The 27,364-nt window shown below is 49.7% G+C and overlaps 1 protein-coding gene across 6 annotated transcripts; it reads left to right on the top strand.

Moving 5' to 3' along the window:
* Window positions 1–1,928: 1,928 nt before the first annotated feature.
* On the top strand, window positions 1,929–19,324 carry LOC100481424 (serpin A9). Of its 6 annotated transcripts, none has more exons than XM_034643130.1 (7): window positions 1,929–2,065; window positions 3,329–3,497; window positions 5,407–5,567; window positions 8,817–9,464; window positions 14,914–15,187; window positions 17,072–17,219; window positions 18,592–19,324. In XM_034643130.1, exons 4-7 carry the CDS (start codon window positions 8,834–8,836, stop codon window positions 18,793–18,795), a joined length of 1,257 nt encoding a protein of 418 aa, XP_034499021.1. In that variant the 5' UTR covers window positions 1,929–2,065; window positions 3,329–3,497; window positions 5,407–5,567; window positions 8,817–8,833; the 3' UTR covers window positions 18,796–19,324. The 6 variants fall into 6 exon arrangements, with proteins under 6 accessions (XP_034499021.1, XP_034499019.1, XP_034499020.1 ...); XM_034643128.1 differs by lacking the exon at window positions 5,407–5,567 and adding an exon at window positions 5,069–5,201; XM_034643129.1 differs by lacking the exon at window positions 5,407–5,567.
* The last annotated feature ends 8,040 nt before the right edge of the window (window positions 19,325–27,364 follow it).

The raw sequence follows: 27,364 nt of genomic DNA, 5'->3' as shown, positions 1-27,364 counted from the left end.
GCTGTCTCTCTCTGTCAAATAAATAAATAAAATCTTTAAAAAAAATCAATTTGTATCTAAAAAAAAAAAGGAAGAAAAAATTTGTTCAAACAAAAAATTTAATATCACAACCAACTATAGAAAACCAGAAAACAGGCCACAGGTAGAAAATAACTAAAAATACAACACAAACAATCTGGTGATTCAACTCACCCAGACCTGAGCCTGAAGCCTGTTCTGTTTGGTTAAAAAGGGAAGAAGACAGGCAAGACTGTGGCCGTCAAGACCTTTGTCTGTTCAAGGCTCAAACCCAGGACGCCACGTTGTATGGTGTGGTGGTCTTTCATTTTAAGGACTCAAGCGGCGGGATGCTGGTGGGAGGCCCTGGCGTCCAAAATGGCTGAAGTTCAAATCCCAGCTCTGTCGTGTGTGTGGTTTGTGACACCAGGCAAGGCACTTCATTGTGCCCAATCGTGAGATTTTGCTCTCAGTGAAGTGGGGACCATCCTGTTCATCCCCTAGGCTGCTTAGGGGGGATTACATGACATGATGGCTGTGAACCCACTTTGCACCTGCTAGGCACCCATCCACATCAGTAATGCCTGGTGTAAAGGCATCCAGAGCGGGGAGAAAGGCACCTGAGGGGGCTTCTCTGAAGATTGTGTGTCCTCCCAGCACACATAACCTTTTGTCTGTCATTTCTCTTGGTGTGATGTGAACGAAGGAATCTCAGATTGCAAAACTGGGCTGGGAAAGGGTCCCTCCAGGCTGAAGGTCTGCTCTGGAGCAAGAAGCCCGCATGTCCCGTAATGTTGAAATAGTGACCTCTTGGCCAAAGCCAACAGAAAGCAAAGGAGCAAGTAGACAAAACTCCTCAGGGCCGGAGGGTCTGTCTGGATCGACCCCCTTCCCCATCTCCACGCTCTGCTTGGCTCAGATCCTGAAAGTCACGTGGCCCCTTTTGGCAGGCGAAGAAATGAGCAATGTTGCAGTAAAACAGGGCGGGGAGCCCTGGGGAGCACTCCCCCATGAGGTAGGTGCTCACGTCCACACTGGGTATCGTTGGGTCCTTCTTGGGGGGCTTCTGGTTAAGATGACATGGCCAGTCCAGTCGTGACACATCCAATCTACTCACAGAGCAAGAATAGGTGAAATTGGAAAAAGTAGATATATATTAAAAGAGACAATTATAAGGAGGTAGCCAGATTTAAACATGATGTGAAGATCTGTATAAACCAGAAACGGACCAGAAGCATAAAGATGTGTGAGGTGGGCAGGAGAACTTCCAGCCGGGAAGAGAAGGGTCTAGAGCAGCCCACGCATGGCCGGAGAATGGACTTGGGATAAGGCTCCATCTTGATGGGACCTTGGATGGACCCATGGGATCCGCTCCTGATCGGTCCCTGCAGTCTCAGGGTTGGTCTTATGAATTTGGGGAGAAACAGGCCTTTGCTTTCCCCGGGGCCTGAGTTGCNCTTCCAGCCGGGAAGAGAAGGGTCTAGAGCAGCCCACGCATGGCCGGAGAATGGACTTGGGATAAGGCTCCATCTTGATGGGACCTTGGATGGACCCATGGGATCCGCTCCTGATCGGTCCCTGCGGTCTCAGGGTTGGTCTTATGAATTTGGGGAGAAACAGGCCTTTGCTTTCCCCAGGGCCTGAGTCGTTCAGAGCTGGGGATCACCTCGGAGAGCTGCTTCCTGGGGACTGGCCAGAGGCTGTGCAAAGAGGAAGCATGCAGCTCCCCTCACTCTTAAGTCGGCTCATCTTTCCCTGGAAAGTCTGACTCAGTGGCTCTAGGTGGGGCCCGGGCACGTGCATTTGGATGTGCACACGGGTTCCCCTGACCATTAAGCACGCTTGGGAAACTCCACACTTCAGGATGCCAACCTGTTTCACCAACTGGAGGCCTTTTTACAAAAGTCTCTGGGTGTGGGCCAGGCTCTGCTGTCTGGCCCTTGGGGTTCCCTAGCTTCCTCCCACTGCCCTCCCACTGCCTCCCCCCTCTTCATCTTCCCTTGTTTGTTCTCCATCGGTCCCCATCACTCACTGAAGATAGTCCCTGCCCCGGAGGGAACCACACAAGGTACAGCCCATGCACTCGGGGGGGAGGCGGATTGCTGCGGTTTTGCTCCAGGTGTTTGCGAAGGGAGGGCCCGGCTTGCTGTGGGATCTGGAAAACTCTGTGGCGTGGGAGGTCTGGAGCTGGAGCCGGCAGGATGGAAAGCAGTTGGTCAGGAGGGGAGGGAGGGGAGAGCCGTCTAGACAGACCGAGCTCGAGGGAAGAAATGGCAGGCCTGAATTCATTTTATTGTATTGTAGTTTACATGGAGTAGGTTACGCAAATATTTCTGGCTGTTATTTCTTCCAGACTCTGTCTCTCCCACCCCCTCCATGCCTAGGACACCAGCAACCCCTGCATGAGACCATCTGCTTTCCTTTCGCAGATCACTGGGGCTCTGTTCTTTCTCCCCTGTCTGTGGTTCTCTTAAGGTTGGGCAACCCCCGTTGCTGTGTCTTCTAGCTTCCTGATCTTTCCTTCTACCATTTAAACTTTCTCTTACGGTTTCTCTGGTCTGGATTTTGTTGTCCTCCCTAGCCACTGTAAGGTTACACTGGTTTTAAAAGCCAACTATAGTATTTGCAGAACTTTTTTTTTTTATCCTGCCAAGGATTTTATCACCTTTTCATNTTCTCTTACGGTTTCTCTGGTCTGGATTTTGTTGTCCTCCCTAGCCACTGTAAGGTTACACTGGTTTTAAAAGCCAACTATAGTATTTGCAGAACTTTTTTTTTTATCCTGCCAAGGATAAAATGTCCTATTTCAGATACAGGGTTGGTCAGGTGTCTAGGGCAGCTTCAGACAAGAGTTAATTCAGCCCTAACGTCAAGATGTGCCGCTCCTAGGGTCTCTCCTGAATGCCTTAGACATTCCTGGAGGTCGCCTAACTTGGCCTGGCCAGAGCCTCCCCCGCTCCCCGAGCTACATGAGCTCTGGGAGTTCTGCTTACATCTTCACAGCTGTCTGGGGGGTTTGCTTTTGCATTGGGACGTCCTTGTGGAATGTCACTTTATGCGTGCAGAGCTGAGCACTTCCCTTCACACCGAAGTTCACGAACCCTTTCGCTGTCCGAGCTTTCCCGAACTCTGATCCCCGTCCCCTGCGCAAAGCCAGCCTGCCAGCCTTTGGTTGGGTTTCCCTCCCTGGAGCCAGAAAGTGTCTTTGGACAGAAAAGCGGGACAATCACAGGGCTCCCCTAATTTGTCTTCTCTGCCTGTAGTCCAATGCTTGAATTATTTTCACGCATTTTTTATCCAGTGTCTCAATTGTTTCATGTATTTTGTCCAGTTTTCTGTTTACAGCTGTTCATAGTCCAACGTCAGGTACTTTGGCCACGAAGGTCAGCAGCATAAATCAACTCAAGTGTTATGTATGGATACGCCTGTGTAACTAGCAACTGAATGAAGACCCAGAAAGGTCTTTCTTGCTCATTTCCCGTCAGTATCACCCCTCAGAGGTAAATTGCCTATTTAATTTATTTCAATTCGCTCCTTCATCAAACACTTAACGGGAGCCCTTTGTACTGGCCAAACAGTGGTGTGCGGGGAAGACAGAGAGGCAAGTTCCCTGATTCGTTTCGTTTTCCGTCAGGCAAATAAACGTGAAATTATGAGCACGATAAGTATTTCACTAAGAGGTTAATGGTACTATAAAAACATTTAAGAGGGGGGGAATTTTCCTGATCGAGCATTCAAAGGAAGCTTCCTCAAGGGTGTGACATGACCTAGGACCTAAGCAGTGGAAAGGAATTAATTAGGGGGCAATGTCTGGTGGGGGAGGGGATTGGGGCACAGCAAAGATCACCTGTGAGGATCATAAAAATGGCCAAAACCGCTGGACACAGCTGTCCCGAGCAAGGGGCTTTGAGGTCTGTAGCGAAGTTCAAGGGGCCGGTGGAGCCCACCCAGTGCAGGTTGGATCAGAGGCTGGTGCCCGCTCTGGGAAATGGAGGCTACTGGAACAGCTAAAAATAGGTAAGCGATGTGTTGGTGTGAGGAGTGAGGAATGAGGAAGAAGGTGGTGCAAGTGTGAGTCTGGGCTCAAATAACTAGGCGAGTGCTATGCCATGGATGGAGATGTTGAAAGAAGGTCTCAGCTGTGGCTTTTATGGGGAGATGGCATTTGGGGAAGAGTCCGAGTTCAGTCTGGGACTTACCTGGGCTTCAGGTTCGTTTGTGACATCAGGAGGAAATATCAAGGAGGTGGTTAGAAATAGGGAGTTCAGAGGAAAGGTCTGGCCTGGGGATTAAAAATAACAAGTGATGTGCGTCTCAGTAACAAAGCCCCGGACGTGATGAGATCGGCTGGAGGCAGAGGAGAGCACCAAGGAGAGGGCGCCGAGGTTTGGGGGATGCACCAGGACCGGGTGCAGGAGGGGAGGCACAGAGGTGACCAAGGCGGAGGGATGGAGGGAGACGGGGGGAGAGAAGAAGAGCAGGAGATCGTGGCATCACAGAGCCATAGGGAGGGGCTGGAGAAGAAGCCCAGGGTGGTCTATGGTGTCAGCTGCTACAGCGGGGGCGGCTAAGATGAACTGGGCCACGTTCGCAGGCTGGTCCCATCTCTATGGACCCAGAAGCCAGACCAGAGTGGGCCACGGGTGAGCGGAAGTGAGACTGTGAGGACCGTGAATACACAGCTCGTGAGGATGTGAGCCGGGATGGGGAGGACGGGGACAGGGAACGAAGGGGGGTTTTCATCGTGTTGTTGGTCATGGTCTATTTGTCCCAGCAGGCAAGACTTGACCCTGTTTAAAAGCCAACGGCAAGGACGTAGTTGAGAATATGGAAGAGAGAGGTGTGAGGGTCCTGGTATGGACATGAGGGATGTTCTCCAAAGTTCTGGGAGGAGTGCTGGGGAGAGGGGGATCTGTTCCTTTTCCGAGGGTCTGTCTTTCGTGGGAGGGGGGAGGCAAGGTGGTCTCGTGTGTGTGTGTGTGTGTGTGTGTGTGTGTGCATGCACAGATGCCCTCATGGCAGGCTGAGGAGTCCGTCTTCAGGAAATGAAAGACTGAGATGTTCCCTGGAGTCCGTGGGAGAGTGAGGTGATTGGTGCCATGTTGCCAGGCACAGCAAGATCGGGGCTTGGGAAGTCACCATGGACCAAACTGCCTCACGGAGCCACCTTCCCTCCAGCACTATGGCCCAGAAGGAGCAGACGGGTGGGTTATTCCAGGTTTGGGGCTCTGCTGGANGATGTTCTCCAAAGTTCTGGGAGGAGTGCTGGGGAGAGGGGGATCTGTTCCTTTTCCGAGGGTCTGTCTTTCGTGGGAGGGGGGAGGCAAGGTGGTCTCGTGTGTGTGTGTGTGTGTGTGTGTGTGTGCATGCACAGATGCCCTCGTGGCAGGCTGAGGAGTCCGTCTTCAGGAAATGGAAGACTGAGATGTTCCCTGCAGTCCGTGGGAGAGTGAGGTGATTGGTGCCATGTTGCCAGGCACAGCAAGATCGGGGCTTGGGAAGTCACCGTGGACCAAACTGCCTCGCGGAGCCACCTTCCCTCCAGCACTTGGCCCAGAAGGAGCAGACGGGTGGGTTATTCCAGGTTTGGGGCTCTGCTGGAAGTGTGCGTCACCAGGAATGTGGGTTTTAGAATGAATTGAAGCCCTTTGGCCCTCAAGCTAGATAAGGAGGCAAATAAAGACGGGGCAGGGTGGGTGGGCGGAGGGCCACGTAACCTTTCCAGGAACCTGGAATAGCTGTGTGCTTGAGGATGGGGGGGGGTAAGTCAGAGCCCAGCAGAGAAGGGCCTTGGATGACAGGTGCTTGGCCTTTCCTCCCAAGGTCAGTGGGGAGCCATTGAGGAAGCTGAGTAGGTAAGTGACACGTGAGCTTCGCATCTAGAAAGCTCCCCCTGTCTGCAGTGTGGATGAGGGACCCAGCTGGGAGCCAGGTGGGGGATTGAGCAGGGGAGAGAGGATGAAAGGTGGGATGAAGGCAGTGACCCCCCGGGAGAGGGACCCAGACAGAGGCAGGTGCAGGGAGGACAGTGTGTCCCTCTCATCGAGACGGGCAGAGCCCACCAGCAGGACTCACACCCCTCCCAGCCACAGTCATGTCACAGCAGGGAGGCAGTGGGGGGCCTCCGTGGGACTGGGAGAGAGAAGGGGGAGCCATGGGAGCACAGGAGCTGGGGACGGGGAGAAGCCAAGTACAGAAGGAGTTTGGATTTTAAGAGCCGAATGATTAAGCTTTCGTCAGAGCTTTTCCTCAACAGAGTAAGGATCTGGCCCTGGAGGCCCTGGCCCCAGAGCGCTTCGAGGCCACCTCCCTGAGGTCCAGAGAGAAGCAGCGGCTCGCCTAAGGTCACAGGAAGGCCAGGGCCACGAGGGGCCAGCACACTTACTAGCGGACTGCCTGAGGGGCTACTGGTCCAGGCCGGCCTCCCCTGCTCAGCCCAGGACTTGGGGCATGGAGCCAGATGCCCTCTGGCAAGGTCATGTCTGCTGATGGGGGTTGTGGGTCCTCTGGGAGGCATAGGCGGCCTTGGCAGGTGCCCCGACAGCCCCGCTCCCACCCCCACCAGCCCCAAGGGGGATACAGGCCCTGCTGCACGGTGGCACTGGGCCTGGGGGGGGGGCAACTCCTTTTCCCTCCAGCATGGCTGGCATCTCTTCCCTCAACCCCATCCCTTCCCACAGTGGGGGATATCCAGGGACAAGCCTGCCCCTTCACCCTGCTTCCAAGTGAGGAACGCAAAACCACGGCAGCCACGAGGGAGAAGCAGCCTTGACCTCATGCCACCTGTGGGCCCGACACCATGCTGGGTGTTACTCGTCTCCCTTCCTCCTCGGGGCCACCCCCTTTCACAGACCGGGGTGGAGGGGGAGAGCCAGGCCCGGGAGGATGCACCACGCCAAGGGGGTCGCGCGAGGCTGCTATGCTTTACCCAGAACGTGGCTGTGGAGGAGATCGGCGGTCTTGCCTGGGCTCTGGGCCCTGGCTGGCCATCGAGATCGAGCACTGCTCCTGCTCCCGACAGTCCCACCGAGGACAATTGAAAGGTCTGATTGGCCTTATTAAACAATGCGTGACCGGGCAGCAGAGGGGCGCTCTGAGGAGGGGTACAAAATGGCAAGTTTTCATAGAAGGAGGGTTTGGCAAGGATGGTATTGGCAAAAGAAAGATTGTTCTAGGCCAGGCGTTTTGCCCTAGAGGGAAAGGCAAGGGGTCTTCCTACGCAGATGACCTCATCTCCCTTAGAGGGGGATGGAGGGCCCACGTGGCAAACTCACTCACCTGATGGAAAAATTCCTAACCGACTGGTTAAGACCACATTTCTGGGGGAGGCGGGACCTGCGGTTGGATGAAGTGTTCAGCCCGGTTGGGAGCACGGGGTAAATGAGAGCGTGTTGGGGCTGTGCGTTCCTCTTGCACACACCCCACGCTAACACGGCAGGCCCCCGCCCGTCAGAGCTGTCCTACACACCACACTTTCCCACTAGGTGTCCTGAGAGCCTCAGCCTGGCATGGAGTTCATCAAATAGGAGAAACCTGGGGTTTTTGTCCCAAGGAGCTCCCTCCTTCAGTCCCTTCCACCCTGGTCCGAATGCCCTTCCACTCAGGCCAAAGCACCAAGCGTCTCCTGCTGCCCCTACAGCGTGCGCTGAGCCCGGGGTGGGGGGGCAGTGAAGGACACACGTGCCTCCCAGAACAGTCCTTGGACATTTCTTCCGGACAGAGGCATTCCTCCGCATCCCCTCCGTGGATCCCATGGGCAGAATCAAGCCTGTGCCTCCTGCAGGCGGTCCTGTCTCTACAGCCCGCCTCACGCTCCCCTGCCTGCAAAACGAAAATCGCCCAAGTAGATAAACGGCCATGGGGACAGCTTTGCAATTTCCCGGAAGAATGACTCATTTGGCAGCAAGAGTCTTTGTATAGTTCCCTCTGATTTTAATTACATCTGGTATGATCAAGTATTACTCGATTTACATAAACTGAGTTTCGACCAAGACGTTGTTGGGAGCGTGGCTCTGACCTTAGGACTGTCTTGACAGAGACCAGTGACCTCATCACACCCGAGCCTCTGAATAACTAGATAAGGTAACAGACCATCCTCCCCGAGCAGAAAAGAAAACCGAAGTCCAGAGAAGCTAAAATCTCCCATCGTGAACATCAACGTTGGATGCAAGCCAAGCCCTGTCCTGTTCCGAAAGGACTGGAGTTTCTACCTGCCACCAGCTCACCTCGTCCAAAGTGCCCCCGGTGCCTCCGTCTAGCTGGCTGAGGCGTGCAGGGGCCAGGGGATCGCGGCTGGAGCTAGCAGCCCACCGGCAACGAGGCGCCTGTCCTCAAGGCCCCTGAGGACTACAGTCCCAAACAAACACCACCAAAGGGACCAAGAGAATCTAGAGGGATCTCTGAGGAGGAAGAGAACACTTGTGGCTGCTAAGATGGGGACTTTGCAGTCTGGTTCCACTGCCTTCCTTTCTGAACAAGAAGCCTTCCTTCTACGAAGCGGAAACAGCAAAGAGCGTGGGAGCTGAGGTTCGGGATTTAAGACCTGACTCGGAATCCCAGACGGAACACAAACTAGCCGTGTGGCCTGAGGTCAATGACACACCGTCTCTGAGACCTGTTTACTTGTCTGTAAACTAAAGACAACAGTAATCTCTGTGTCTCATCCGTGAGAGCCAATGAGATTACGTGGGTGAACTGCCCTGTTAACCGTCCCGCGTGTCCCCCATTCTATCGCGAATGGGGTGGGGTGTGGCAAGGTGTCTGATTCCGGGCCAGACGCTCGGCTCACCTTCCCTCGATGGTTCTTTCCTCTCTTGCAGACTTGCTTCGTTCCAAAATGCCATCTGCCTCGTATCGAGTGTTCCTTGTCCTCAGCATCTGTGCTACAATCCACTGTGTGCCCCCACCCGGGGCCCCCAGCAAAGAGGCCCCCTGCCCGTCCTCCCCAAGGAGCACCGCCGCCTCCCAGCTGTCTTCCAGCAACACCAACTTTGCCTTCCGCCTCTACCGGAGGCTGGTTCTGAAGACGCCAGACCAGAACGTCTTCTTCTCCCCGCTGAGTGTCTCGGCTTCCCTGGCCATGCTCTCCCTCGGGGCGCGCTCAGCCACGAAGACCCAGATCCTGCAGAGCCTGGGGTTCAACCTCACACACGAGCCAGAGTCCGCCATCCACCAGGCCTTCCAGCACCTGCTCCGCTCGCTCAGAGCCCCCGGCAAAGCCCTGGACCTGAGGATGGGAAGCGTCCTCTTCATCAAAAAGGAGCTGTGGCTGCAGACAAATTTCTTGGACAATGTCAAGAGGCTGTATGAGTCGAAAGTCTTTTCTACAGATTTCTCGAGCACCTCCACTGCCCGGGAGAAGATCAACAGCTATGTGGAGAAGGAGACCGAAGGGAAGGTTGTAGACTTAATCCAAGGCCTTGAACCTCTGACAGTCATGGTCCTGGTGAACCACATTTTCTTTAAAGGTAAGGCTCTGAGAGGTTGATTTTGATTTTAATGTTGTTTCTTCCCCCCCCCCCCCAGTTGAATAAGCACGCTAAACGAATCCTAGACAGCACAGTCAGGTAACAGAAAGTGTGAATTTGGACAGCTGTGTAACAAGCTGGCTGCGACCTCCTGTTTCCTCTCCTAGCTTCAGTGGATCGATCACAATGGGGGCTCATTCAGCTCTGGATAGCCTGGTTATGTGTCCTGAGGGGCTGACACGGGGCTCAGTGGGCAACCACGGAGAAAACCTTCTGGAAATTCACTTCTAAGTAAGGACCTCACGTCTTGCTACCAGCAGCTATGCTGGTGCCTCCCGAAGGCTTCAAGGAGGGACACAGAGTTCTCTGATAACCCAGCCTCAGAGGCAAATCCAAAGGCCAGAGCACTCTAGAGACGTGGAAGTGCAGACAGGCCAGTATGGCTGCCATTCACATCCCCTGGGCATCTGGCTAGAGCTTCGCAGTTTACAAAGACACCGTGCTGTAGCAGACTGGACCCGGGCTTTGAGGTCAGACAGCCCTGGGTCTGAATTCTACCTCTGCCCCTTACTTGCTCCATGATCCTGGGCATGGTGCTTTAAAAGACCTATTGTGTATTGAGTGCCTGCTGTGTGGAAGTCTCTGTGCTACCCAGATGGATGATGATAGAGCCAACTTCAGCAGAATTGTCATGGACGCTACTGTATCATCCCTCCCTACTTCCCATCTCTCTCCTTCCCTTCCTTTCTCCCTCCTGCCATTCATCCCTCCCCCGTTTATCTTTCCCTCTATCCACCCATTCATTCACCTTCCCACCCATATATCCACCCATTCTGCAAGAAGGAGGGGGGAAGGAAAAAGAATTATTAGTATGCCGTGAGCCCCTTCTAAGTCTCCTGTGTTTTATATGTGTTGCTCCATTAAATTGAACCTTATTTTTTAATTGAAATATAATTCACACACCACAAAATCCACCAAGTTAAATTGCACAATTCAGTGGGTTTGGGTTTTGGGACATCCACAAGTTGTGCAAATACCTCCTCTATGTAATTCCAGAACATTTTCATCACTTCAAAAAGAGACTCCCGGCCCATGAGCACTCGCTTCATTTCTGCTCTTCCCGCAGAGACAAGTAATCTACTTTCTGTCTCTATAGATTTGCCTATTCTGGACATTTTCTATAAATAGAATCATATAATATGTGCAGGGTTTTGCGTGGACATAGTTTTCAGTTCCTCATACCAAGGAGCATGTTTGCAGGACTGTATGGCAAGAGTGTGTTTGGTTTGGAAAGAAACCACCAGACTATACTCCAAAGGGGCTCTACTGTTTCTCATTCCCACCAGCCGTGTGTGAGTTCCCGTTGCTCCACATCCTTGCCAGCCTTTGGTGCTGTCAGCATTCCAGACTTGGGCCATTTGAATGGGTGTGTTCTGGTTGTTTTAATTTGCATTTCCCCGATGACATATGATATGGAACATCTTTTCATGTGTATCTGTCATCTGCATATCTTCTTCGGTGATGTATCTGTCAAGGTTTTTGGACCACTTTTTTTAATCCAGTTATTTGTTTTCTTATCTTAGTTTTAAGGGTTCTTTGTATATTTTGGGTAACAGTCTTATCAGGTGCATCTTTTACAAATATTTTCTCCTAGTTGGTCACTTGGCTTTTCATTTTCTTGACATCGTCTTTCATGGAGCAGAAGATTTAACTTCAGGTTAATGAAGTTCGGCTTATCAATGGTTTCTTTCATGGATCATGCCTTTGGTATTATGTCTAAAAACTATTGTCATACCCAAAGTCATCTAGTTTTTCTCCTATATTATCTTCAAGGTATTTTATAGTTTTGTGTTTTACTTTCAGGTCTGTGATCCATTTTTTTTTTAAAGATTTTATTTATTTATTTGACAGAGATAGAGACAGCCAGCGAGAGAGGGAGCACAAGCAGGGGGAGTGGGAGAGGAAGAAGCAGGCTCCTAGTGGAGAAGCCTGATGTGGGGCTCGATCCCATAATGCCGGGATCATGCCCTGAGTCGAAGGCAGACGCTTAACCGCTGTGCCACCCAGGCGCCCCCTGTGATCCATTTTGAGTTAATTTTAGTGAAAGATGTAAAGTGTGTGTCTAGATCCTTTTTTTTCTTTGCATATGAATGCCAGTTGTCCCAACACCATTTGTCGAAAAGACTATTCTTGCTCCACTCCTTTGTCAAAGATCAGTTGACTGTATTTACGTGGGTCTATTTGTAAGCTCTCTTTTTGTTCCATTGATCTATTTGTCTATTCTTCACCAATACCACACTGTCTTGAGTACCGTAGCTTTATAGTAAATCTTGAAGTTGGTTAATGTCAGTCCTCCAACTTTGTTCTTCTCCTTTGATCCTGTGTTGCCTATTCTGGGTCTTTTGTTTTTTAATATAAACGTTAGTATTAGTTTGTTAATATCTATAATACAATTTGCTAGGATTTTGATTGGGATTGCATTGAGTCTATAGATCAAGTTGGGAAGAACTGACATCGTAACAATATTGAGTCTTTCTGTTCATGAACATGGAATATCTTTCCATTCATTTAGTTCTTTGATTTCATTTCTCAGAGTTTTATAATTTTCTTCATATAGATCTGATACGTATTTTGCTAGATTTATACCTAAGTATTTTCGGAGATGCAAATGTAAATGGTATTGTGTTTTTAATTGCAAATTCCACTTGTTCACTGATGGCAGATGGAAAAGCAATTGACTTTCAGTATTAACTTTGTATCCTGCAACCTTGCTATAATCACCTATTAGTTCCAGGAGTTCTTTTGTTTGTTGACTCCTGAATTTTCTACATAGACGAACATGTTATCTGTGAACGAAGACGGTTTTATTTCTTCCTTCCCAATCTGTATACTTTTAATTTCTTTTTCTTGTCTTATTGCATTAGTTTGAACTTTCAGTAAAATACTGAAAAGGAGTGGCAAGAGGGGACATCTTTGTATTATACCTGACCTTATACCTTGAAAAGCTTTGTGTTTCTCACCATTAAGTATAAGGTTAGCTATAGGATTTTGTAGATATTTTTAATTAAATTGAGAAAGTTCACCTTTATTCCTAGTTAACTGAGAATTTTTGTTATGAATGGGTGTTAGATTTTGAAAAATGCTTTTGCTTCATCTATTGATATGATTAATTTTTCTTGCTTAGCTTCTTAATGATGGATTACATTAATTTATTATCAAATGTTGGACCAGCCTTACAAACCTGGGATAAACCCCATTTGGTTGTGGTGTATAATTATTTTTATACATTATCAAATTGATTGCTAATATTTTATGGAGCATTTTTGCATCTATGCTCATAACAGATATTGGTCTGTAGTTTTCCTTTTTTGCAATACCTTTGTCTGATTTTGGTATTAAAGTAATGCTGGCTTCATAGAGTAAGTTAGGAAGTATTTTCTCTGCTTCTATCCTCTGAAAGACATTGTAAAGAATTGGTATAATTTCTTCCCTAAATGTTTGGTAGAATTCACCAGTGAATCCTTCTGGACCTGGCATTTCCTATTCTGGAAGGTTATTAATTATTGTCAATTTCTTTGATAGATATAGGCCTATTCGTATTGTCTATTTCTTCTTATTTAGGTTTTGGCAAATTGGACTATCTCATCTAGGTTATCAAATTTGTGGCCATAGAGTTGTTCGTAGTATTCCTTTATTTTATTTTTAATGTCCATAAGATCTATGGCACTGTTCCTTCTCTTATTTTTGATATTAGTAGATTGTTTGGTCCATACTTTCTTTTTATGTCTCATATTTCTTTTTTTGTAAAAACTGGATTTTTAAAATTATGTAATGCAACAACTCTGAAAATCAGATTCTCCCCCTTCCAAGGATTGGTTGTTTTTGCTTGTTGCAATAGCCGTTTTTTGTTTAGTGATTTTTCTGAATTAATTATTTAAAGTCTATACTTCGTGATGTGTGGCCACTGATGTGTCTTCTTGGTTGGTTACATGGTTAGCTATGATTGGGCAGAGATTCTGTAGGTGCTAGAACAAATAAATCTCTGAGTCTTTGATGAGGGCTTTTGTTTGCCTGCTGGAGTGTGCCATCAACACTCAGCAGTTTATAACTCTGACTCAGTCTTCACTTTCTGTTTATGCAGACCCTCAAGGTCAGCTGTAGCAGGAACTTAACAGCCTTCTTATATTTTTTTCTCAAATATGCATACAGCTGTATACATGCACACAGCCTCTAAATAGATATAATGGATATAATGGAACTTTCCAAAGCTCCTACGGACATCTTATTCCTCAGCTTCTCCTTTAAGAATTTTTGATCACTCTGTGGTTTGTCCCATTTGTTATCCTTACCCAGACAACCATGAAGCTAAAACACTTGCCTGTAATTGTGTCTAACAAAAACTTCCGACCCCCTGGGAAGAAGGCTTTAAGCACTGAGTGAGCACCAATCAATCCTATAAATGGGGTCATCCAGATAACTACCCGAGAGGTCAAGTAATAATAATTGTTTGAAAATGAGTCTTTGCAAGTTCTTCTCCCAGTGAGATTGGGAAATCAGGCTGCTATTTGTCAAGGCTACTGCTGAGCTGGAGAGGAGAGGGTGGGACTGGCACAAGTTAAAATAACCATGAAGTTGACTGCTCTTGTTGAGATTCAGCCATATTTCTTGAATTAACTCTCCCCAGGTTGTTGCAAGACTTTGGTTAATTTCCAGAGTTCCAAACAAGTTGATTCTGAATATCTTTGCCAGTTTTTCTCATTGTCCTAATGGAAGAGGAAATATACAGAGGTCCTTACTCTGTCATATTTGCAGATGGCACCCCCATCCCCAGCCCATCCTGTTAACCTTTTTGATTAATCTGTTGTTTGCCCCAAATGTTACCTACTACCTCCAGCAGCTGCAAAATTTATCACCACCTGTGACTGTTTTTCACCAATTTCCTCCAACGAATAGGCTTTATGCATCAGTTGAACTCCAAATCAGATCAAATACAGACAATTTTGCAAGTGATGCCTTCCAGGGAAGTACAAGATGGGTCAAATAACGGTTCTTTGGGTATGAGCCTTTGAAAGGGTTCCAGCCCTATTTTTTTCCCCTTCAGTGGCTGCCAGCCTGCTGGATTTCACTGCAAATGCAGGCTATTATTTTTCAAACTATTATTGAAGAGCTAGGACAAGAGGAATGGAACTAGGGCAAGTTAAAATACCACAAAGCTCACTTTCTTACCAAGATTTAACTGCTTCCCTTGAATAAACTGTTCCCTAATTTGCTGAAAGAGTTTGGTTAATTTCTAGAGTCCTCAGGAAGTTAATTCTGACCATTGTGGGCAGTTTTCTCATGGGTTTTATGGAAGAGAGAGTTTTCAGAGATCCTTGCTTCATCATTTCTGCTGTCTTCACCTCACTAACTATACTTAGACAAAAAGACCTCTCTTCTCTCCTCATGCTAGCCAAGTGGGAGAAGCCCTTTCACGCTGGATATACGAGGAAGAGCTCCCCGTTCCTGGTGGGCGAGAGGACTGCTGTGAAGGTCCCAATGATGCACCAGGTGGAAGAGTTTGCTTTTGCAGTGGATCCAGAGCTGAACTGCTCGGTGCTACGGATGGACTACGGCGGAGACACCGCGGCCTTCTTTGTCCTCCCTGGCCAGGGCAAGATGAGGCAGCTGGAACAGGCCTTGTCAGCCAGGACACTGAGGAAATGGAGCCGCTTACTGCAGAAGAGGTGGGAATCTGTGTCAGTCTCCTGGGGCCTGAGGCGGGTGGTGGGGTACCTCCAAGGACGGGGGGAAAGACCACGATAGCAGCTTGTGGAATGCCAGCTGAGCACCAGCTGCCCCTGGATAGTGAACTTGGGGCTGTGGTCTCACTTGAACTTCACCATCACCTGGCAGATGAAGAGCACCATCACCCCCACCCACAGATAAGGAAGTAGGGGCTCTAAGAAGGGCGGCGAATTGCCCAAGGCCCTGTTCCCACAAACTATGATGTCATCCTAGCGATTCCATGCGAGCAGAACTCACTTTACCAGCCAATCCGATATTAAATTCCATGGAATGAGTCCATCAAAATAAACAAGCAAGAAAAGCACTAATGCTTACGTAGCAAATGAGGATAATACATTCTATCACTCAACCCAGAAGTTGTTGAAAAGATAAAACAAGTTACTATTTTTAAAGTGCTTCGAACAGTGCCAGGAAGAGTGTATGCGTTCGATAATGTTAGCTACTAGTACGATTATTATTAGTTCTGTAACTATTATGGAGACTATCAAAAGGATGTTAACCGTAAGATTAAAAGGAAGGTGAAAGTCTTATGGACAGTGTCTTAGCAATATTTTCTTGGTTTTGTTGGCACCATTCCCAGGTGCCCACAGCCAGGAGGAGACCAAAGACAAGATCAGGGATAACTGTAATTCAGGAAGACAAAGATCAGTGTCCTGGGGGAAGGCAGACAGTGTGCCGAGGAGCTTCTGAGCAAAGAGAGATCGCTTTCAGTTGGGGTCCACGGAAGGCTTGAAGTCATTTGAGTCAGGAGCATAGGTAGGACGTGATGGTACATATAGGGCACGGAGACTTGGGAAGGGCACTTTCCGTAAAGGAAACAGCGCTGGCCAAGAAGCATAGCTGGGAGTCAAGGAACACTGTAGAATGCTCCAGAGGTTTCCTCTCTGACTGCAACCATGGCTGGGCAGAGGCGGCAGCACAGAGGCTGGGGCAGGGGGTAGTGTGTGAGGGGCCGCAGACAGAGCAGGGAGGAGATGGCCGGGTCAGCGCAGGGGACGATAACAGGGAAGAGAGAGCTGTCCCTTGTGCTGGATGCCCATCGCTGGAGACATCAATGTCCATCCATTTCTGTGCTTTCCTTTCTGTGACTTACCGAGTATGTGACCTCAGGCAAAGCACTAAAACTAAGTCTTACCATCTTTAAAATGGAAATGAAGCTCATGGGTGTGCCTGGGACGGTGCCTGACACACAGTAAATGCTCAATAAATGCGGGCTGTTCACTCTTGGTTCAGGGAAACCTTTGCAGAGGAAGGAAAAAAATGATGCTGAACTCCAGGGCTGTGCTGTCCAACTACTGGCCCCATGTAGTTATGGAAATTTAAGTGAACTAAAATTAGGTTAAACTACAATTTTTTTTCCTCATTGGCACTAGCCATATTTAAAATGCCCGATAACCTCGTGCGGCCAGTGGCTAACCTACTGGTCGGCACAAACAGAATACTTCCAGCCTTGCAGAAACTTCTACTGGACTCGGCTGCTCTCAGCACTTAGCAGGGTTTGCCTCAGAAAGGGCTGGGGAGATGGCAGACACACTTCCACCACTGCCTGGTGCCCCCCATGGGTCGCCGCTATGGGCTCCTCTGCTGGGCCCCCGTCTATGCTCTGTTCCTTACTTTATGAAGGGGCCCCCTTCCTTCTTACTCATCTACGGGCCAGGCTTGCTCCTCCAGGGGGCTTACTTTGGTTGTCTGGGATGTGCCGACTACTCCAGCAGTAACCAGAAATAGCTAGAAGAACAGAGTCTCCCAAAATGCCACCCAGAAGCGGAGCTAGAGACCAAGGGGCTTGCGACCTCATGTTGTCCTTTTCCCCGTCTCCACAGGTGGCTAGGGGTGTTCGTTCCAAAATTCTCCATTTCTGCCTCCTATGACCTGGAAACCATCCTCCCGAAGATGGGCATCCGGGATGCCTTTGATAAAAATGCTGATTTTTCTGGAATCACGAAGAGAGACTTCCTGCAGCTTTCTAAAGTGAGTTGGTCCATGAGAACATTTGCCCGAGCTGGAAGGGCCTACAGCAACCGGCTGATCGAGGCCTCACATCTCATTGATAAGGAAACATAGACCCTGAGAGGCAAAGTGACTTCTCTACGGCAGAAGTAGGGCTGGGTTTCCAGGCTGCCAGGCCTGTGGCTTTATGGCCATCATCCTACTGATACACAGGCAACTTTTATCCCTCTTCCAACAAGTGTTCCTAAGATCCAACTATAATTCCTTGAAAATCAGGCCCCTCCCGGGAAGGCAACATTTCTACCTCGAAACTTGCCACAGACGAACAGGTGCCCGCCTGGCATTTGACCTCCCCTCCCTGAAGCCTCGGGCCTCACACTGAAGCCAAATTGGCTGCCCATGGGTCATTGGTATCCTATGGATGTGCTATGTTTGGCCTGCAGTGTTAAAAAGAAAAAGAGAGAGCCGATTTCTAACATGTAAGCTATCGTACTTCAAAGTATAGATTTCTGATTGTCTTGAAAGAAATCACCTAGTCCTATTCCCACACGGCAACCGTGAGTCCAAACCCCTATGTAGCATCCATTAGCCATAGCTGAGGGCGTGAGCACCCTTTTTAGTGAGAGGGAACACTCCGGGTGCCCTGTGTGCTCCCTGCTCCTACGAGAGGTTTGGTGCTTGTCTGCATAGGGATTTCTGATCCCTGACGAAAAAAATGTATTTTGATAATAGATTAGAATGGTCAGAAGTGGTCCTGGGTCACTGAAGGGTGCTTTTGTCACTGGTGTCCAAGGAAAGAATACAGGGGTCCAATAAAATACGCTGAGCGTAACAGTCCCTTTCCCAGAATGTGTTTCTGTGCACATATGAACAATAACGACTATAATTGTTGGGAGTTCTCAGGCCCTCTGAAGCTTGGGAGAACATGAGCCCTGGTGAAGTCTCTTCCCTAGAAGACCCCGAAGGGATCCAGTTCATAGTAACAGCGCCCTGTGTCTCCTGGGCAGCAGTGTGCCAATACTCTGGTACCCGTACTTGGCGTGATCTCCTTTAATTCACCCCATGACCTTGTGGGAATTACGCCATGACGATGACCCTTTCAGAGCTTTGGAAAGCGAAGCCAGCGGCCCCTGAGTAACTGTTGTGAACATAACGTGGCAGAACTGGGACTCGACCCTTGGCTTCCCGGTGCACGTGTGTAACCACTCAGCTCCACGCACAGGGGCCCAGTTGACCAGTATCAGCTGCAGCTGTGACCTCATGCCCAGCGTCGGAAGCAGCGAGCTGGGGGCCCCCCAGAGGGGGGCATCACCAGCCCCAGGCAGAACCCCACAGCTCAGGGAAGTACAGGTGCCTCCATGGGGACCACTGACGTCTGTTTTTCCCTTGGCAGGTGGCCCACAAGGCTGTGCTGGATGTCAGCGAGGAGGGCACCCAGGCTGCAGCGGCCACCGCCACCAAGCTCCTGGTCCGCTCGAAGGACGGCCCCTCTCACACCGTCGTCCGCTTCGATCGGCCCTTCCTGCTGCTGCTGACCAACAGAGCCACAGAGGCTGTTCTCTTCCTTGGGAAGGTTGAAAATCCCACGAAATTCTAGGTGGGAAGCTCCTGCTGACGGAGTCCACACTGAAAACGCCCAGGAAATGAACCATGGGGTGACGGTCCCGGTGTGACTTGAGGGCTATCTCCTCCTGCTCAGAGGGTCCCCTGACCCCAGCGGAGCTGCGTTTGCTGCTGGGATGGCCCTGCAAGGGCTCAGCCGGTAGAAGTCAGCAGAGATCCGGGTCACACACCCCGATCACAAAGCTTGTTCCGCCCCTACCCCCCCCCCCAGTCGCTGCTGGCGTCTACAAATCCTCCTGGGTAACTAGCTCCATGGACGTTTCTGGTGGGCATGTTCCCATTCCTCAAAGCCCCTGGGAACGGTAATCTGCAGGGCGGTCACCTGTATCGCAGAGTTACAGGAAAAAAGTCAATAAACCTAAAATGAGGGCTCGGCCACGAACAACGCTCCCACACGCCTTCAGGGTCCAAATCTGATCATGGTTATGGGCTAACTCCCAGTGACCGGGTTGTCATGATGTGACATTTCAGGGGCTGCGTGAATTCAGTCATTCTTTTTTCTTTTTTCTTTTTTTTCTTTTTTCTTTTCTTTTCTTTTCTTTTCTTTTCTTTTCTTTTCTTTTCTTTTCTTTTTCTTTCTCTTCTCTTCTCTTCTCTTCTCTTCTCTTCTCTCTCTTCTCTTCTCTTCTCTCCTCTCCTCTCCTCTTCTCTTCATCTAGACTTTATTTATTTATTTATTTGACAGAGAGTGAGAGAGAGAGAAAAAAAAAAAACAGTGGGTCAGCAGAGGGAGAGGGAGAAGCAGGGTACCCACCAAGCAAGGAGCCAGATGCAGAGCTCAATCCCAGGACCCTGGGACCATGACCTGAGCCAAAGGAAGACAGATGCTTAACCGACTGAGCCACCCAGGTACTCCTCATTCACCCATTTCAACAAAAACTCCCTGAGCAGCTCCTGTGTGCTGGGAGTGAGTCAGACAGACAAGGTCCCTGGCCTCCTGGGCCTAGATGGGGGTGACGGACCCCCCACTGTAATGACACAACCAAACCAATAAGTAAATCAACGATGAAGGCTGTGAGGACATAGAATAGGCTGCTTGTGAGAGGGGAGTGGGACAAAGGAGGGGCTTCTGTGAGCACAGAGCCTGGGTTGGCAATGATCAGGCACGCCAGGACAGAGAGAGGTCTCTGGGGTTGGCATGGTAGAACCGAGGCCTGAGAAGTCCAAGGAGGTCAGCATTGTTGGCGGGTTTGGTGGGGGGGTGCTCCACAAACCCGGGTGTCTCAGGCAGGAAGACGAAGGGCTAGTGTCTGGGTGGTGACCACCTCTCTGAGTGGGGGCCATGGCTCTCTAGCCAGGCTTCATCAGGGCTGGCTGTCTTCCTGGCTCGGATGCTGTCACACATGCACACACAGACCCCTGGGTACCCAGGCTCCTCCCTGCTGGCTCCTGGTGACCACAGTCCGGCTCCCCGACCCTGAATCCCGAAAGCCAACACGTGGTGCAGTGAGCCATGGCAGGACCAGGCAAAGACAACCCCACCAGCCCTCCCTGCTTTCCTTCTACTTGCTCATTCATCACCAAGCCTCTACTGGAGACCCCACACCCATCCAATCCAGACATTCCTTTTTGGGGAGCCCTGGTGCCCCACACCACCTCAACATGCTAGGCCCTTTGAGCTGGCTTTTCTGAGCCCTTTTACACAGGAAGAGCCAAAGCCGAAGGGGTTTACGCTGGATAGCAGAAGAGGAGCTTCAGGGGACCCCCTGACCCCATGCCCCCGCCTTCTTTACAAGCAGGAGAACAGAAAGCAGAAGTAACTAACCCAGGCCACAGGGGCTCCCTGGGCAGAATCAGAACCTGGCCCAAAGCCCAGACAGAGGGGCTCCAACACAGACTTTCACAAGCTTGCCATATGCACGGTGCCCTGCCCGTGGGCAAGCCGGGAAAGCACACGCAGAGCTGGCGATGGGTAGGACCCGGCTCCATGCCCACAGAGCATGGGTGCCCTACAGTGGCATGCAGAAGTGGCAGGAGTGAGGGACTGGGGAAAGGTACTTCTGCTGTGCAGGACTACTACTCCTGTGGCCATCGGGAGCCCCCACTAGTCAGGGGTAGATGGGGGCTGCCAGCCTTCTTCCCCCACCAGCCTCACCCGCAGGTGGCCCATGGCAGTGAAAGCCAGAGCCTGTTCAGACTTGTATTATCAAGAAGACGCAAGAACAGTCCTAAAACAGATTTCCCAGCTCGGTGAGCTCGCACCCTCTGGTTTTTTCAGATGCCTATCCCTTGCTTTTGTTTTGAAACATGCAGGAATTGTTTTAATCAGATATGGTCAGATGGAGACACAGAGACAACCGCCTTTAAAAGAATGGTGTGACCTCCGAGTCCCAAGAAGAGAAGGCATGTCCGCTGTACAGAGCCTCACGGGGCAGCACCAGGGGACAGGAGAGGAGGAAAGCACAGACGAGAGCCTTTCTTACTGTCGGGGTGGGTTAGGTGGGGACAACACCCCCTTAAGCCAGAGACGGGACACGATGTTGAGGTCACAGTTGGGAGGTTTGTGATAGGATTTTTCCATGCCGGTGGAAACACAGCCATCCGGGAGATGGCAAATGCTTCAGGCTTTAGTCTGACCCGTGATTTAAAGACACCAAATCAGGAGCTTCAGAATATCCAGGAATGATTTTTACAGAATTGCATCAAGGTTTCCCTCAGGGCAGAAATGACCATATTCTATAGGCAGATTCAGAGAACTTTCTCATCAGAGCCAGGTGACAAAACCCCCTAAAAGCATCTAATGAAACAAACAAACAAAAAAAAAACAGGCTCAGAATCCTGAGGACAGAGGCACCCGTACAAGGTTTCTAGCCAACCCATACGTCTAACATACTGGTCATTTCACTGGTGGAAAATCACTTTTTAAAGAATCATCTGTCAGGCTTATTCGTGTTGATTCTTAATCTAGTGTTTAGATCAACCTAGTGTCGATTTGAGTTAGCCAGAGCTGGTAGTGGCCCCCTCTGGAGTACGGGTTTCTGATTAGAGTCTTTCAAATACTGAGTAACGAACCCCCCTTCTCCCGCCATGCGTATTGCTGATCGATCAGGTTATTAACTCACTGCCCCTGGAATATCAATAGAAGTAATCATCACCTCCTTCATGTCTGTGCTGGAGTATTTGAAAGCGCTCCAGAGACAATACGTTGACAGACCACCCAACAACACCCTTCCCTCCCAACCCACCCCCCCACACCCCGGCATCCCAGTTTTCCAGGCGGGCATTGCTTCTCCACCTGCCCAGTCACCTGCCAATGAATCTGTGTGCGACCATTCAGGTGCACTGAGCTGAGGCTGGGGCTACAAGGGCCACCTGCTTCGCGGTGTTTACAATCCAGAGAGGAGAAGGGGGAGATATTGCCAGTGTGACACTTCAACACAGCCCTTCACCAAATTTCAGGACTGGCAACTGAAGCTATTGATGTGGTCAAAAGTACTCACTTGGTCTCCAGCACTGAAAAAGTCCCCCGAGGGCAGTGCTGTCACCCCAACTGGTGTCATTGTCTCCCCGGGGGAATGGTGGCCACCCCTGTGCCAAGGCAGGCAGAGGCTGCTCCAGGGGGCTGTGGCATCGGGGACATCACATGCAGGATGGTTACACAGCTCGGAGACAGAGGGTACAAGGGACAGCTCAGGAAAGAGGATTTCAGTAAGTTTCCCGGTAAGGAAGCCCAGCTCCACCATCGCCTAACCATGTGACCTTCAGTGCCTTAGGGAAACGATTTGTGCTGCTCTCTCCTCCTGGGGTGGGGGGGGGGAAACTCACAGCTCCTGCGTCATGGATTGTCCTGGAAGTAAACACACAGAAAAAGGCTCAGGACAATGCCTGGCAAATTGTTGGTGCCCGGTAAATGCTAACCATAAAGCCATTGTGTTTCTTGTTATTCATATTGGAAACCTTTCCAAAAAGAGGTGTTCCTTTCTAGCTCATTTCGCAGCTAAGAGCTGGGAAGAAAACATGGGCATTCATTCAAAACGTTCCCCTCCAGCCACCCTGCCCCCTGAAGCATCTCTCACACTGTGCGGCCAACATCCTCTGTCCCACTGGGATCTCAGAACCATCCACGAATGGAGGCCCCATTTTTGTTCCCTGGGGTGAGTCTGATCTCTGGTACTAATACACTCCCCACCCATCAGCCCACCTGATCCCATGCAAAATATGTTCAGAGGCCCAGCTTTAAAATGACACAGCACAGGGGCACCTGGGTGGCTCAGTCATTAAGCATCTGCCTTTGGCTCAGGGCGTGATCCCAGGGTCCTAGGATGGAGCCCTGCATCGGGCTCCCTGCTCTGCTAGGAGCCTGCTTCATCCTCTCCCACTCCCCCTGCTTGTGTTCCCTCTCTCGCTGGCTGTCTTTCTCTCTGTCAAATAAATAAATAAAATATTTAAAATAAAATAAAATAAAATGACACAGCACAGTGCCTGTTTATTCATGAATGTCAAAAAGTAAAATCTCCCAGTGCCAAGACATATAAAATAGGATGCTGAGCTGTGATTCTTGGTGACTAGTGTCATTACCATAGAGCATAACACGCTTCTAAAGTCAAGAGGCAGCATTTAAAGAAGTTTTAAAGGCCCTTACCTATAAAAGTTTGTCCACTGCCCATTTAGTCCAGAGTCTACTCCCAAAGAGAGGAGATCTCTGGTCAGGGAGCTCTGGGTTAGGAGCACGGCTGTGGTGTCAGGTGGACGTGGGTGTGAGTCCCAGTTCTGCTCCCCACTAGCTGCATGACTGTGGATAAGTTACTGAACCTCTCTGAGCTTGGAGCCACACCTCTAAAATGGGGTCAGTAATAATAGTACCAGCCTGGCGCGATGGTTGTGAGAGGGTTAAGTGAGATACTGCAGATTGGGGGTGCGACACAGAGCCCAGGGACAACCACTGTTGGCCGCGTAACACTACAGAACGATTTAGGCAGGACTGGAAGCTGCATCTTCTCCCCCTCTAGCTCAAGCCCTGCTCCCCAAGCAAAGAAGAAGTGCCCCCAGTGACCCACCTTATACAGAAAGGAAATGAGGGCTTCTCCGTGAGAAGAGAGAGTCCCTCAGGGGAATATAATGGGCTCATCTGCTCATTTACTGAACATCTGTACATGTATTATGGGCCCGGACAAAGGAGGCAATCATATAATGTACAGATTTCCCCAGCAAAGATTTCACAGATCATGGGGAAGGGAACTGATGTATTTTGCAAGGCAGCATAATAAGAGAGAAGCGAGAACACAGTATTAGGGGAGCCCATAGAGCCTAAATCTGCCGAGATGGAAGGAGAGAGAGGTGGCTGTCAGGAAAGGCTTTCTCAAGGAGAGATCTGAGCTGAATCCTGGAGAATGGGCAGGAGCTGTGTTAGCCTGACAAGGAGGAGAAGTGGAGTCACAGGCAGGGGGAACAGCAAAGCCTTGTTTTTCCTTATCGGGCTCATTTGCTGGTCAGCTATGATGCTGTCTGGCTGGAGAGCAGAGGCGCAAGGAGTGAGCGGTAAGATGTGAAGATGGCAGGTCTTCAGAGGCACATCAGGAGGGCCCTGTTAGAAAGGGGCCACTGAAAGCTTTGGGATTGGAGAAGTGGCCTGTTAGATCCCAGAATGGAGAAGGGGTGGGAGGTGCCTGTCCTGCAAACAGGGGGCCAGCAAGAAGGCAGATGACATAAGCCATGAGGCAAGTAGCTGAGACGCGAGGGTCCACGGGAGGCCAGGACAAGGGAGGAGACAATGCAGAAAAAGGGAAACAGAGGGAGACCAGAGTGGAGGCCAGGCCCAAGCTGCCCCGGTCAATGAGCAGCCAAACAAGAAGATGGGACTCAAAGCAGAGACCCAGTTCTGGAAATTGGGGCATGAGGAGCCGGGAGATTCTAGTGCACAAGGGCAAGAGATCACCAGGCATCACGGATTCTCCAATCAGGTTGGCCACTAGGGGACTCAGAACCCCATAGAACTTCAGACGTCAGCCGGGAGGGCGTCATGAATGAGGTGCCTACTGTGTGCATGCATTATGTCATTGAGCTCTCAGAACAATCTGCAAAACAGGTACTATCTTCTCCATTACAGGGGAGGACGCTAAGGCTCTGGGAGACGAATGACTTGCTCCAGGTGGCCCCCATAGACGCCAGCAGGGGCACTGGTGCTCACCTCCAGGTCCACGTGACCCCAGGCCCACCATCTTTCCAACAAAGCTTGCTACCGCTGTTCATTTTTTTTTTTAAACAGCGTTTTAACAGTTTTATTGAGCTAATAATTTGCATGCCATAAAATCCACCCATTGTCCGTGTATAATTCCATGGTTTTAATAAATTCAGCCTCACGTCAACCCGGTTTTAGAACACTCCAACACCAAAACCTGTCCTCGAGCCCATTTTCAGTCTGTTCTAGCACCTTCTCTCAACCCCAGGCAATTGCCAATCGGCCTTCTCTCTCTAAAAATTGACCTTTGCTTGACTTCTCCCAGAAATAGACTCCAATGGTATGTAGTTTTGTGAGAGGCTTCTCTCTCTCACTATAATGCTGTCAGAGTCCATCCACGCCGCAGTGTGTATCAGTGTATCCCAACCCGCAGTGAATGAGTATTCCAGTTGCTCTGTGTCCTTGTCAACACTTGGTATTTTCTGTCTTGTTTATTGCGACCTTTCTAGCAGGCGTGTAATGTTATGTCATTGTGGGTTTAATTTGCATTTCCATGTGTTTATTGGCCATTCATGTATGTCGGTTAGAGTCCTTTGACCATTTTTAAATTGGGTTTTTTGTCTTCTTCTTCTTCTTATTATTATCTGCTATGAAGTCCTTGCCTGCTAAATTCAGCATCTGGGGATTCTCACAGGCTGTTTCTATTGACTTCTTTTCTCTTGAGTGAGAAACTATCTGGTTTCTTTGCATGTCTTGTGATTTTTTCCTGAGTGCTGGACATTTTAGAAAATATGTTATAGTAAATCTGGATTCTGAATCTTCCCTCCTGGGCGGGGGTTGGTTTTGTGTGTTTATGTAGTAATTTGCCTAGACTGAATCTATAAAACATGCTTCCCCTGCACCTTCTGGCCACTGGTGTTTCTTGTTTTTCTTTTCCTTATTTTATGTATAAGCCTGTCTCCCAGAGGTCACCCCTGTGATTGTGTTGCTTATTGTTCAGCCACATATTGATCAGAAATTGTGTTCAAACACCTTGAGCCAATAAAGCTTCCACTTGCCTCTGATAGATCTGTATGTAGGCTGATGAGCCCATTCAAACCTCAGCCAGTTCTCAAGTACTACCCAGATTTGTCTTTCCGTCTTTCTGTCTTGCTTCTCCATGGACCAGGGAGGCGTGTGTAGCTTGCACCTGCTCCAGTCCTCTGCTTCCCCTCCACTGGGATAGGCAGAGGGCTCATCAGGCCACCTCAAGCTGCCACACCTCCTGGGCCTCCCTGTTTAAACTCCTGCTACGCCACTGGCCTATTTATTGCCCCAAATCCAACCGCAGACTAGCAGAACCACTGCCCCTACAATTCCACCCCCCCCATGCACACACTGGTTGCCACTGAGATCATCACTTTGACTCCAAATCAGATGAGTTGGCTCTGCTCTGGTTCGACCGCCCACCAGCAGAGCTGGGTTGGGAGGAAGCAGGCCCAGACGAAAATGTCACAGACTTACTCTGTGCTTCCCCAAAGTTTAGTACATTTCATGAATGACTGCTTCTCTCTTTGTCATAGGCCTTTGGTAGATTACTAGAGCAAGAAATGGTTGTTTTTGACAATTGCGTCTAGCTTTTTAGTTGTTACTAAGCAGATTTGTCAGTAGTTTCTCTCCATCATACCAGAAGTAAATTCCCTCTAGATTTGGAATCACCCTACATATACAGCCTTGACCCTCCTCCCAATTCCTAGGCACCTTCACCCCACCCCACCAACCAGAATTCCCTCTCAGAAGTCCCTGAGGATGTGTAGACTCCTGCCTATCTTTTTAAGACCTAGATGAAAGGTACCCATCCTCTCCTGATGGTCCCAGATCACTCACAGGGTCCTTCTCTTCCCTTACACAGACCCTTCCTGGGAATGCGTACTCTTCCTGACTAGTCACATACGTCCTACCATCTTTTTACATGTGCATTTCTTCCTCTAAACCAAGAGCTTCTTGGGGCCAGGGGTTCTCTTCAAGGTGGAGGCCAGGCCTTGAGCATCTTGTTAGCCCAGTACCTAGGCCAGAGCATGGCTCTCAGGAGGGGTTAAGTGGATGTTTGCCAAAACCCCACCTGAGCAAATTCATGACCAGGAACGCAAATGGCGCCATAACCATTACTTTGCTCATTGTCTCACTGGGGACTGATGCGCAAAGAAAAATAACATAAATGATTTAGTTGTTTGCTTTGGACAGTATTTGAACATGATCTGTTAGTCGTTAATATTTTTTTTTTAAAGATTTTATTATTTATTCGACAGAGATAGAGACAGCCAGCGAGAGAGGGAACACAAGCAGGGGGAGTGGGAGAGGAAGAAGCAGGCTCACAGCAGAGGAGCCTGATGTGGGGCTCGATCCCATAACGCCGGGATCACGCCCTGAGCCGACGGCAGACGCT

The sequence above is a fragment of the Ailuropoda melanoleuca genome, chromosome 14 (assembly GCF_002007445.2).
Source record: "Ailuropoda melanoleuca isolate Jingjing chromosome 14, ASM200744v2, whole genome shotgun sequence".
Classification (NCBI taxonomy): Eukaryota; Metazoa; Chordata; class Mammalia; order Carnivora; family Ursidae; genus Ailuropoda; species Ailuropoda melanoleuca.
This window is presented reverse-complemented; position numbering and strand designations above follow the sequence as displayed.